Source organism: Schistocerca gregaria, chromosome 5 (genome assembly GCF_023897955.1).
Source record: "Schistocerca gregaria isolate iqSchGreg1 chromosome 5, iqSchGreg1.2, whole genome shotgun sequence".
Taxonomy (NCBI): Eukaryota; Metazoa; Arthropoda; class Insecta; order Orthoptera; family Acrididae; genus Schistocerca; species Schistocerca gregaria.
In genome coordinates, this window is record NC_064924.1 from 173,484,429 (window position 1) to 173,498,166 (window position 13,738).

Genomic DNA, 13,738 nt, shown 5'->3' on the forward strand with positions numbered 1-13,738 from the left:
TTATCCTGAGAATGCTGTTGGCTTCTGCTTAACCCTACCGTATTTTCCCCGTCAAAATACTGGGTCTGCTGAAAAGCTGTGATAAACTAATCAGCAGTTTCTTAAATACTGTAACATGTGTGGGCAACAGTACATAAAACCCGACTCTACTTAAATTTCTTGTAGAAATTATAGGGAAGAATCAAGTCAACCCTCCATTACTGTAATTAATGTGAAAGCTCTATGGTCTTCAATATCTGAGCTTTGATTTAATGACATCTGTTTAACAAAACATGTTGTACTGGGAACGTATTTCATTTTTAAACACATGTTTACATGAAAAGAACATAAGCAGAATAGCTAATAATGTGTGAAATACACGTCACAACAGTTTAAAAATTTTATTTATTTGTTTACTTAGTTACTTTTTTGGGTGAAAAAAGAAGCAGAAACCAACTTTTGTTTGTCTCATTTATTGTGCTGCAGCCTGCACGATATAAAAGTTCCCACTCTGCCCAATCGAATAGTATGCGGCATTGCAGATTTTACATTAAACTTCTTAACTAAACTGTTTTCCTTCGAGGAAAGGTTATTTTTATTTTATGTTGGAACAAAAGGTTCATTTGCATGTAGACATGACAGCAGTGCTCACACAAATGACAACACAACACATCAACTGCCAACAAGACTACTTAAACTTTGTAGCCTGTCTTCTCTGCCCACAGTAACCGCTAAAATGTTATAAGAATAAGTGGAATAAGAATCGATCCAGCACACCTCACTGCAAGAAATTGCAAAAATTATTTGCTTTTTAAATTAGAAAGCAAGTGTCAAGAATATTCAGAACATATTTGCGTCCCAGCTAAAATTCAAGCAGAAGGCAAAAAAGGAACTGTCCCGTTTTCTTTACAAGATGAATTCCAGCTGTCAGGTGTGTTTCTACTGGTTCACTGACAACCGAGAAACAGGTGACAATGAAATTAAATTATTCTGCATTGTCGTTCTTTCATAGCATAGTTATGTCGAGTAATCCATGTTGGTCAGTTCATTGCTCTGTGTTTAAAGGAAAAATGTTTGTGCCCATGTGCTGTGTTTAAAGTAAAAAGCTTTGTGCTGATGTGTGGCGTAGTATGACTGGAACTGGATACTGTCTTTCTTTCTTTCTTTCTTTCCTCTTACAATTCTTTTTCTTTTGTTTTGACTGTTGGTTGACAATTCTGTAAGTGAAAAAGCAAACATGCAAAATTAAGTGGGGGCGACATTTCAGAAATTATCGAAGGAAAAGCAAAAACAAGAAGACAGTGTTCTAAAAATGCTTGGTGGAGCAGATAAATTTTTACAGTGGCACTGCAGCTGTTGTAATAGAAGTAAATACAGATGACACATAAGTTAAAAATGAAGGAAAGCAAATTATTCCTGATTTTGAGTTTCACGAAAAATTAAAGAGTCGAGTCAGATATTACAAAAAGAAATAACCTCGTTAGTGATGATCCTGCAGAATGGTGTGTCAATGAATCAACAATCAACATTCCCTTACAACGTGGCATTAATCAAAATTGTAACGGTGATTTTTCTATGTCAAAAAGATCAGTAGGCAATAAAACCATATATTTGAACAAAGCTGTATTTTACTGTAAACTTTTAAATGGTGAATCAACTTTGCGTGATTTTCTAGAATATGCCCAAAGCACCGGTGCTGTTTTTTGTGCACCATGTAAATTGTTTAGAAGTAAGGCCGCAATTGTTACTACTGGTATTGCAGATTGGAAAAATATTTATAATATTTTATCTCATCACGAGAATTCACTTGAACATAAAAATTCTGAGTTATCACTCTTAACAAGAAAAAAGTCACTTGGAACAATATATAACCATTTCAAGTCATATGTTGAGACAAAAAAAATGTCTGGTGCAGTGTGTTGAAAAGGGTGTTTGCAGTAGTGAAGAAGCTAACACATCGTGGACTTCCCCCATGCTGACACATTGAAAGATTCCATTCATTACATAATGGTCAATTTATGATTTCTCTTTAACTTATAGCCAAGTTTGATCTTTACCTCACAAACCACATTGAACGATACGGAAATCCAGGGAAGGGACACACAAGTTATCTTTCTTCAACAATCTGTGATGAAATAATAGAGTTTTCTTCCTGAACGAATAAAAAGAATTATCTTAAGTGAAATAAAACAGGCCAAATATTTCTCAATAGTACTAGATTCTACTGCGGACATTTCATATATTGATCAATTATCTTTCATATTAAGATATGTCAACGAGAATGGTGAATGTGTTGAACGTTTCCTTCTGTTTTTACCGAACCCAGGACCCAAGACCAAAAACTTAGCTGAGGCCGTACTAAAAGTACTGTCTACAAATTCCATTGATATTACTGACTGTAGAGGCCAGTCATATGACAATGCAAGCAATATGTCAGGAACCTACACCAGTTTTCAGGCACGCATTAAAGAATGAAATCCGAAAACACATTATGTGCCTTGTGCAGCACATTCTTTGAATTTAGTCAGCACTACTGCTGCAAACTGTTGTTGGGAAGCATGTTTGTTCAATGTAGTGCAAAACCTTTACAATTTTTTCTCTACCTCTACACAGCACTGGGATAAACTTCTTTCTTTCATGAAACCAGGAAGAAAAACAGTAAAAAGTTTATAAAAAACACATTGGTCAGCAAGAGAGGAAGAATGTTTAAGTCTACATGAAAACCAGGAGGGTGTTATCAATGCCCTCACCCATATCTCCAATAATACATTTGAAAAACTACTTGTGCAAAATGCGGCTTCAGCTTTACTGAATCAACTCACTAGACTTGAAACCGTATTCATGATGACAATCTGGAAGGATATACTCCAGAGACTTAATTATGTAAATCTGAAATTGCAAAGTGTAAATATTGATACTAAAATAGTGCATGTATGATATGAATCACTTGTGGGATTTATTGCATCAATTAATGGCATGTTCGACTATTATGAAAATAAATCCATGGAGATTGTCACTGATATAGACTATGAACGCACCTACAAAATATCACAAAAATGCAAACTTCATGATGATGAAGAAGCGAACTCTGAAGAAGTTTTTCTGACTGGAAGGGATAAATTTAGAGTCAAAACATTTCTCCCAGTACTCGACAACTTGTAAGCTGAATTAACGAGGAGGAAGGAAAGCTACAGAATACTGTTGAACTCCTTCATAGTTTTCAGTAACCTTAAAAACAGTTCACCTGACGATATTGCTGAACATGCACCAAAACTCCAAGTGTCATATGACACAGATTTAGACCCTTACTTCCCTGGTGAATGTGTACATTTTGCGGAACTTATGAAATCTTCTGAGATTAGTGATATACTAGTCACAATGAGTAAATTTTTTATGAAAAGAGAGGTTACAGTCCACATTTCCGAATGTTGACATTGCTCTTAGAATTTTTCTATGTATGGTACTTACAAATTGTTCAGCAGAACGCTCATTTTTGGCTCTTAAAAGACTGAAATTGTACCTATGTTCTACGTTGTCTGAGGAGAGATTGAACGCCTTGTCCATTCTTCACATCAACAACAAGTTTTCTGCCACCAAAGCCAGATGCAAACTTTCCTGACTGATGAGTTAGTTTATTTATTCATATTAGTTTTAAAAGTTTAAAATTATAATGTGATTTTTATTATAGCTTATAGCACTTTCATTGGATTTACAAACTATGTATTACCTGTCTATTTTACAATTGCCGATGGAAGAACATGGAACGAAACCTCATTTATGTGCAGACATGTCTGAAGGTGCCCAACCATACTAAACAATGGCCCAGGCTGCTCAGCACTGGACAGTCAAGTCATACTGATACTGTAGTATATTACAACTGATGCATATTCTAGGTGTCTGTTGAAATGTATAGTTATTACGGAAATATACATTATCGGAGAGTACGCTAAGATGAAGAAGTGTTAATAAATAACATAGTTCATTTCTGTCAATAAATACGTAAAAGATTTGCTAATACCATTAGAATTCTTTACACGTTAACTATTAGATTATAAAAGAAATTAGATTTTTCCACATCTGTCTGTAAAATTATGTGATCGCAAATCCAGTTCTGTTTTTGTTCATCTGTATTTAGTTATTAGTTCGTGCACCAAAATCTATATTTCATTATCATTTCCTACGGCTTCCTATAGATTCACTTATGAGACCGAATGTGTTTTTTTATCTGCTACACAGTCAAGTTATTAGATTGTAAAATGACAGATTAATTTTAATTTTGAATGCATCTCTGTAAACATACATATTAATTTATTAATGTATGACATGTTCACTTCAATTTTTAGATTGCAACACAACTTTTTTATTTTCATTTTCAATGGTTTCATGTAAAAGAACATTTTAAAAGTGAATGTATAACAAAGAAAAGACATTGTCCTTGTGTTCATTTCTGTTGTCTTTCGACAGAAGAATGTGTTAACACAATGTAGTTTTAAGTTTGTTTTATCCGCTGCCGTAGATCAAGTACAGTTCAGGAACCACATTACATTTTGATTGACTCAACTGCTGAAGCGTCCTTCAGAACAACGAATAGCAGAGTACAGAAACAACTCACAGCGGCCCCAACAAAACAAAACGGTAATTGTGAAGTGATTGGGTGATAGTTATTATTTAATTTTTATTTATTAATTAACTTTTTTTTGGGGGGGGGGGGGGGGGGGAGGGGGGTGTTGCGCAAATAATATGGTGTGCCTAGGGGTGAAAAAATTTTTTAATTCGCCACTGGTTACAGTGATCACTTTGAATGAATAAATGGAAAATTACATGTAATTTTTTAAAAAACATCAAACAGAAGAATGTTCAAAAGAAAACTTAATAAAAAATAATACTTAGAGGTTGTCTGCCCTCAAAGTGAGGTGGAAATCATCCACTTCCTGGAACAGCTTAAACCTTTTCTCAACTCAAATTCACCTGATCCTTTTCCAAATCCAAAGCAACCTTCTTTGATATTGACATTATGATGAATCAGTAACCAAAGGAACTTTGTTAAACAGTAGATTATGACCAACCATGATTGATGAATTTTATGATTCCACTCATTTTCTCTGTTATGCTTCTTTTTTTTTTTTTTTACTGTATATCTGATGTTCAATTAGTCAGCCTATGGGTTTGGTGTATTAATTGAGAACATTTATTTATAATTTTGTTCTTTTTACATGTTCTATGTAATGTCTTGGGAATTGTAAAGAAGTTAATATTTGGTAAATTTTATTTGTGTCTTTCATCTGTCATTGGCACATATCTTGTGTTTTGCAATGTTTGATCACAGAGATTCAATTTCAAAATGTTGTTCAAAAATATGTAATTATACAATCTTAAACATGGCTCATCTTCAGCAACTGTATTACAGTAAACTTGGAGAGGTTTAAAACAAATTTTAAAAAATAATAAGCCAACCAGTTGCAAATAATCCTTCCCCTAAGTTTCAACAATTTTAAAATTGTTTTCTTCAAAAGGTGTTTTATGTTCACCCACCTCCTCCAGTCCCTCTCTTTCTGGTTATTTCCCCACCTCGTTTTCTGCTTTTCTCCTAGTCATTAATTGCGCTATTTGTTCAACTATCATTGCTTTTCCTCTAACTCATCTTTTGTTCTCATTCTGTCCATGAGTCACTTTGAACTGAACCTTATACAATGCATACCAGTGTACTATCCTTGACTTACTCAGCAAGGTGACATAGTGGTTAGCACACTGGACTCTCATTTGTGAGGACGATGGTTCAATTTTGCACCTGATCATCCTGATTTAGATTCTCCCTCATTTCCCTAAATCCCTCCAGGCAAATTCCAGAATGGTTCCTTTGAAAGGAGTGCAGCAGATTACCTTTGCTATAAGTAACATAGTCTGAGTTCAAGCTCCATTGCTAATGACCTCATTCTCAGCAGGAAGTAATGGCCAGTTATTATGTCTCCTAGTAATTCTAGAGTTTTCTCAAGTGAATATTTCTATTTTATATCAGATGGAATATATCATCCCAAACACAGTTGTTCATCTCCACATGGGCAATGTGACGTAAGTATTAAGCATGAGAGATGCCTTTAAGTTTTTGCAAACAACCACTAGCTGTTGCTATTGAGATGCCATACTACTATTTTTTAATATGTCATTTGTTATTGCTGAACCAATGGCTGCTCAGAAATTGGTCATGCAATGCATTGACAGTGTTTAAAGAAACAATGTTGTGAAAAAATGGAAATTTGGGGTGAAGTTTCTCTTTGTAAGAGTATTTTATGATTTTTGTGATAATATGACTTGACAACAATGCCTCAAACTGTTTTATTCAACTTTTGGAAATCAATCATCTCCAAGAAAAGTGTTTGGTTTGCACAGTTTTCTCATGGACATGCTTCTTTCAGCTATTGCTGTAGGCTGATCAAAATCAGTTGCACAATAAGTATGCTGTGCATGAAGTGATTAAAGAGGATCTAGATGTCACTTGCTGCTGTAAGACAGAAGCATCATCTTGATGGAATCTGTACAATTTGAGAGAAACTCGTAAACATGTTTGGGTCAACAGATGTACGAAAGATGCTCCAAAAATTAGATCAAATAGAATGCACAATCTGTGTGGGGTATCATAACAGGAGATACACTTTGTATATATTTGTACAAGGCTGAAACTAAGCAGAAACCATCTGTTCGGATGCTCCATGATAAACTGAAACCTACAAAGGTGCTTCATTTGTGAAGCACTTCCAAGAAAATGGTCATCCTACTCTGTGCTTGCACTTTGTATGTCATAACCAGCTTTCGATGACTGAACAGTTAATGCTCAATGGTATGCAACCATCTGTTGTAATAAGTCATCAATAATATCAGGATAAAACAACTGAAAATCCTGCATCACTCTTTTAATGTGAAAGTGTTGACTTTCACACAGCATTTTGGAAAAAATGATTATTTGACAGAAAAGGTTAAAGAATAATGTCTCACTGCTCATATTCTCCTGATTTATCACCTAAAAAAGATAACTTAATTTGGATCCCTTATTTCAGATGAGAAAAATGCACGAACAACTTTTGTCACCTCAAAATGTTGTTAAATCCATCCAGAAGTATATTTCTGAGATATCAACATCTGAGTGGTTCAAACATATGAAAAAGTGCACAAGTTTTAAATGTGTTTATTTTCAGAAAAAATAACATGACTGGTACCAAAAAAAGGATTTCATTTCATGTTTACTAGGCAGCCATCACATATTGCAATGACACCTAAGTAAACATTACCCTACATACATTTTACAGTAGGATTACTTTGTCAAACTTTTGTAGTGAGTTGATACCTTGTCTCGTCTTCTTTTGACCTTGTGTACAACTGATAACTGGTTCTGCATTTTTTTTATTTACTTATTTTTTTACGACAGTCAATAATGTATTTTGTAAAGCAATCACTTGGAGTTATGTAGGGAACAACAGATTTTAGAAACAGCAAACAAGTTTGAAGTTCTAATAGGCTAAGTGTATTGTAAAAGTAATTTGTTGGCATCTAGTTTTTTTTTCCATAACAAGACATAATGTGTCATGATATAAGCAGTAACAACTGCAATCACATTCCATCCTCGCCATACACAAAAGAAAAATTATAGCTTATCCCCTGGTTGCAAGAAATGTTTTTATTAAATCTACCCATAACTAAACGAGATAGTTTTCTCTCGCATAAGATAATACATTTCTTACAGTCAAAGCAAATGGGATCTTTATCACAATGTACACAATGTACATTAATTGTGTTACACATTAATAAATATTTGTCTGAATTACCATCATCATCTCCACCATCTTCACTTTCTCCATCTTCATCCTCATCATCTTCATCAATATTAATCTCATCGGGATTGCTTATACGAGTTGTATCCACACCGTCTCGCTCCTGACCTTGTGTCTCACCACGCACAAACAATATGTTGCCACCTTTTGGTTGTGCTGTTGAAAATATCAATACCAATATTAAAAAACTTGGAAAAAATGTACAAAATAGTCACTCAACAGATTTTTAATTAGACATACGGTTTCTTTCACCCTGCGCCATTTGAGCAGCTTTTGCTTCAAGCATTCGCATTCCATCTTTAGCTCCAGGTGCCAGGTCCGCAACAGTTCCTGATACATTACTAGCAGCCGAAAGCATTTGTGCTGACATCATGTTCACCTAAAAAACACAATTTGACAGTGACATAAGGCATCCTCACAATCTGATGTTCGGTTATTAGAATAATTAATGAAAGACAACATGTTCATGCCTATATAGATAATAGTTGATTTTCTGGAGACAAGAAGTTTAGCTTATAGTTTAAAAACTAAGATTCCAAGACTTATCAAGCGGGAAAGTGCCGGTAGACAGGCACAATAAAATAACACACACACACAAAATTTCAATGAAATGTTTGTGTGTTATTTTATTGTGCCTGTCTACCGGCGCTTTCCTGCTTGGTAAGTCTTGGAATCTTTGTTTTTAATATATTTTTCCCATGTGGAAGTTTCTTTCTATTTTATTTAGCTTATAGTTTGTAACTCTAAATAACAAAGGTACTTTTTAAAAAGTGATTTAGACACAGGAAATCTCAGATTGTACTTCAAGGTCATCATTTTCTAAAACTAAATTTGTGTGTAAAATAAACTTTGTTACTAACCTGAGTATTATAAGTCGCCTGTACACTGCGTTTAATTCGTAACATTTCTCTCATTGTATCCTCATTTCCATGACGTACTTCAAACTCTTTCCATGTCTGCCAAAAGTCTGCTGTTACCTAAGGATACACAATTTTTTCACTGCTTTGTATTAATGTAGCAACTATGATAGCATTAATAAGAAAATGGCATTTTTCAGCATACTGCTTATCATATCCAAACAACAGAAAGTCCAGGTTGGAATATCAATGTTGTTGCTTTTTATATTCAGTTTTCAAAAATACCACCACTTTTTTCCAAATGTGACATATGATGACATCATACTGTATTCATAAATTTCAATTACAGGATCCTTTGGATATATATGACCTTTGGACTGAAAATGAAAATCGGTATGGGGATTTGTAATGTAAGACCACTGAGAGACAGCATGGTAACGATAATCCAAAGAAAGATGGAAAGCTATCTTTTGGAAATATTGAGACTAAATGAAACAGGATACCCAGAATCTAGAGAAGGTCAAACAGAAAATGGAGGAGTGCTGCTGTATGTGGGACAGACATGTGAAGACACAATACATAGGAATGGTGCCAAATTAATCATAGAGGCAAAAACAAATTTAATAGTCAACAAATGCAAAACTCAGCTCATGTAATGAAATGCTTGAACACATCATGGATGCCCATGGGATTGGGAAAATAAATGTAAATTGTGAACTGCTGATAGATGTGTGTGCTGGGCATGACCTGGTCATTGGTGGTAACACTGTTTCCACATCATAATTGCCATAAGATATGGTGGATCTACCAGATCATGTTCTCAGACATCAAACAGATCACATAGCCTTTGTCTAAGTTTCAACACACTTTGTTAAAAGTGAGACATAAGAGAGGAGTAAATGTTGGAAGTGACCACTTCTTAGTTTTGGTGAAGTTCTGATTGAAGATGGTGGCAAATAGAACCTAGCTCTATCACAGGACCATGAAATAGGTGTAGGAAGGTTAAAAGACCAACAGAGTGCAGAAAGATTTGGTTTTGAACTAAGTAACAGATTTTAGGCTCTCTCTGGAGAAAACTTTATACAGGCAGGAATTGAAGCAGCTTGGCAAAAGCTTAGAGACAGGCATCTAAATGAGGAGAGAACATCTTAGAATTTCAAGCACATCAAAGGAAGGAATGGATTTCCAATGACACAAGGCTCAAAATTAATCACAGCAAAGAACTAAGATGTAGGTTAAATATTTGTAAGGCATGAATACACCAGACTGAAACACAAAAAGAATAAACAGAGGCAGATAAAGGACTAACAATAGGAATAAGGAGAGATAAAAGAAAATTGATGGATGAGCTGGCACAGTTGGCAGAAGAGGGTTGCAAGACAAGGGAAAATAATGGAACTCTACATTATCACCAAACGGCTCTCAATGAGGAAATTAAGACACAAAGGACCAGTTAAAAGCAAGGCTGGAGTGATGATTACGACCCTACAGGCACAGCTGCACAGAGGGGAGGAACATTTTAAAGAGGTATTAGATAATGAAGACAACCAAGAGGAACAGTTGAGAGATGTTCCAGAGAAAGTTTAAGCACATCAAGATATAAATCTGGAGTGTCCCACAATGGATGAAATTAGGGTTACTTTGAGAAGCCTAAAAAACGAAGCCTAAAAAACGCAAAGGCTCCTGGCCTGAACAAAATAGCACTGGTATCAAAATTATTGTTAAAATGCTCTATCCATTGTTGAAGCATATTTGGCTCTAAGAGAAATCCTCAGAGGAGTGGAAAAATGGGCTGGTAGTAAAGTCCACATAACAGGGAATTTTTGTTGGATTGTAAAAACTACATTGTTGTCAGAAACCAATGTGCTCCTCATCAGAATTATTTTAAACAGGATTCACTTGGAGATCAACTGCATAAAGAACAAGTCAGTTTTCAGGCACAAGCCACGTGTGTTGATCTTATTAATACTCTTAGAAGCATCTTAGTGGAAAGTAAGGAATTCCACACAACAGTGTAGCTGCCATCCATTGATTATGAAAAGACCTTCGATTCTGTGAAACATCAAGTGCTTTGGCAGGTGTTGTGGAAGTATGGTAAAGCACAGGAAAACATAATCATCATCAAAGAACAGTATGATGACTGCAAATATTAAGTTCTCCACAAGGGAAATCTCCCAGAGATAACGTTCGGAATCCAGTAGGGTTGTATTTTGCCACCAACATTTCTTCTACTTGTCCTCAACTCAGTTACAAGAAGAGTCACAGCAGGCAGGAGAAGAGGAATTCGATAAACATCTGGAGGATTTATATTTTGCAGCTGACATAGTTTTATTAGCTCAGAGGCTGACAGATATGAAAGATAAATTCAACTCTTTGAAAAAAGAAGCAGCTGTCACTGGCCACAAGATAAATATAGGTAAAACAAAAGAAATGAGAGTAAATTCTGGGAACGTTGAAGTGTCTCTGTTTGTAGGGGAGCAGCAGGTGGAGGCTGAGTAGTGTGGAGATAGAGGATTGTGGAGCTGGAGGAGATGTGAAGAATCCCTTAAAGAAGGCAAATGCTGGCATCATACAACAGTATCCAATAAGGCAAAACTAAATCTTCAAGAGCAAAACAAAAAAATATGTATTTCTGTAACATAAGGAAAAGGCAAACCATTTACCTATATATGACTGGTGTGTGGAGCACTGAAATGCATAATAGAAAACAGATTAACACTAGTTATGCCCGCTATAAATTCTGTTATCTGTGTGGTTGTGTGAATGTATATACTCTTACTAGAAAAAGAGCAAGAGCTTGAAAAATAGTGTTAGCATTTCTTATGCATATAAACTGACTCCTGGCATTTCCTTTGTCCTCAAGTAAAATCACGTGTGTCACATAAATTCATTTTGAAAACTTAGGTACCAAAACGTGACATACCATTTAAATGTGTTTTTCATGCTGATTTTATCAAAACTCGCTCAGGTGTCATGATGTATTGTGTAGTACTAAATTGTCAACTGTAAACAAAGTCTGTGCTTTTCTGAAACATGATATATTGTGTTGTATTATCTCAACAGATGGAAACTTAACTGGGCTTCTCAGAATCTTTTGCTACAGTAACCTCAGTCACAACTAACAGTTCCGAAATTTCATTTTTACACAAAAACTGTATATTTTTCATAGTTTTAGATGTTTGCAAAGATTTTGATAATTTACAAATGTTTTGCATAACCTATATCGAAGAGGCTACTTCGGCAGTTACTGAGGGAACAGGGTGCAGCCAAATAAAGATGTGGCGCACAATGAAACAAACAAAGCCCATCATTTGGGCTCCGAAGTCATACTTGGATAATTCCAGTGACCAGCAGACAGTGTTGAGAATATCAGCCTTGTGAAACTTCCTAGCACATTAAAACTGTGTGCCAGACCAAGACTCAAACTTGGGACCTTTGGTAGAGCACTTGCCTGCGTAAGGCAAAGGTCCCGAGTTTGAGTCTCAGTCTGGCACACAGTTTTAATCCACCACGAAGTTTCACATCAGTGCACACTCCACTACAGAGAGAAAATTTCATTCTGGAATATAAGCTTGCTTACAGAGTTTCAATGAATCTCACAATCTGCAGCATTGTACTCACAACAGATTGACCATCCCTGGTTCTGAGTCAAGTGGAAGACTTGAACAAGAGACTCCAAGGGTTCTGTGACAAGCTACATTATGACTTCTTTGACTTACACCATAGGTCTGAGAGTTGTAGGGTCCCTTTAATGGGTCAGGTGTGCATTTCACATCAGAGGCAACTCCCCAAGTATCTAACTGTGTGTGGGGAGCACAAAAACATTTTTTTATATATTAGACGACTTTCCATCTAATTCAGATAATGACAGCCATAGGAAAACCACAAGTATCAGTCTAAGGTCCAAAGAACTGCCTCCCACAGGTAAGAGTATTTAAATTCTAGTGGTTAACTGCTGAAGCATTTGCAACAGAGTGCCAGTGTCTGAAGAGCTCCTAAAAAGCAGTAAAGCTCACATAATATGGCTGGTTAAAACCTGAAGTTGAGAGTAGTGGGAAAAGTTAAGCACATACCAAAAGGACAGGGTAGTGGAAGATCAAGACGGTGAATTCAATGCAATAGATGAGAAAATCCAATCAACTGAGAGAGAAATTGAAGCTGCATGTGATATTGTTTAACCAAGACTTGGTATCAATGGTGGGTATAAAATTATACGAGGGCCCTTCCATTGAGCACCAGATGCACCTCCTGATGTTACTAAAAAAAAAAAAATCACTTGCATGTAAGTTTCCTAATAACAGCATAATCATTGGAGAAGACACCCACCCCCAGTAGCTGAGTGGTCAGTGCAACAGAATGTCAATCCTAAGGGCCCGGGTTCGATTACTGGCTGCCTCGGAGATTTTCTCCGCTCAGGGACTGGGTGTTGTGTTGTCCTAATCATCATCATTTCATCCCCATCGACACGCAAGTCACCGAAGTGGCATCAAATCAAAAGACTTATATCCGGCAAACAGTCTACCTGATGGGAGGCCCTAGTCACACGACATTTTATTTATTGGAGGAGACTTTAATCATCCAACAATAGATATAGCTTTGTTAGTTGTGGGCACGACGACATCCTGTAAAACATTACTACTTGCCTTCTCTGAAAACTAACAAGAACAAAAAGTTTGGAACTCCAATCATGATGGAAATATATTAGATCTAATGGCAACAAACAGCCCTGACCTCTTTAAGGAAGTCCACGTCAAAACTGGTATCAATGAACATGAAGCTATGAACACCAAAGCACAAGGGTAACGGAGACAAGAAGAAAGATTTACATGTTCAGCAAACTAGACAGAGAAGCAATAGTAGCATATCTCAATGAGGCACTCGAAGCTTTTAGCTCTGGTCAATGGCATGTGGAAGAACTACGGCTCAAATTTAAAAGAATAGTTGACCATACACTAGCTCTTTATTCGCACGAAGTAATGGCCGCTATCGACAGGGGATTTCAAGTTGATTCCGTATTTCTAGATTTCCGGAAAGCTTTTGACACCGTTCCTCACAAGCGACTTTTAATCAAGCTGCGGA

General features: G+C 36.0%; 1 protein-coding gene across 1 annotated transcript in view; it reads right to left on the reverse strand.

The window, feature by feature from the left end:
- LOC126271995 (pre-mRNA-splicing factor syf1 homolog) overlaps positions 1-13,738 on the reverse strand; it is a 118,667-nt gene that overhangs the window by 5,660 nt on the left and 99,269 nt on the right. The window contains exons 16-18 of the mRNA XM_049974478.1: positions 8,663-8,779; positions 8,043-8,181; positions 7,797-7,958 (exon numbers count right to left, since the gene is read on the reverse strand). Of these exons, the coding sequence (XP_049830435.1) occupies positions 7,797-7,958; positions 8,043-8,181; positions 8,663-8,779 (418 nt within the window). The remainder of the gene's footprint in view (positions 1-7,796; positions 7,959-8,042; positions 8,182-8,662; positions 8,780-13,738) is intronic.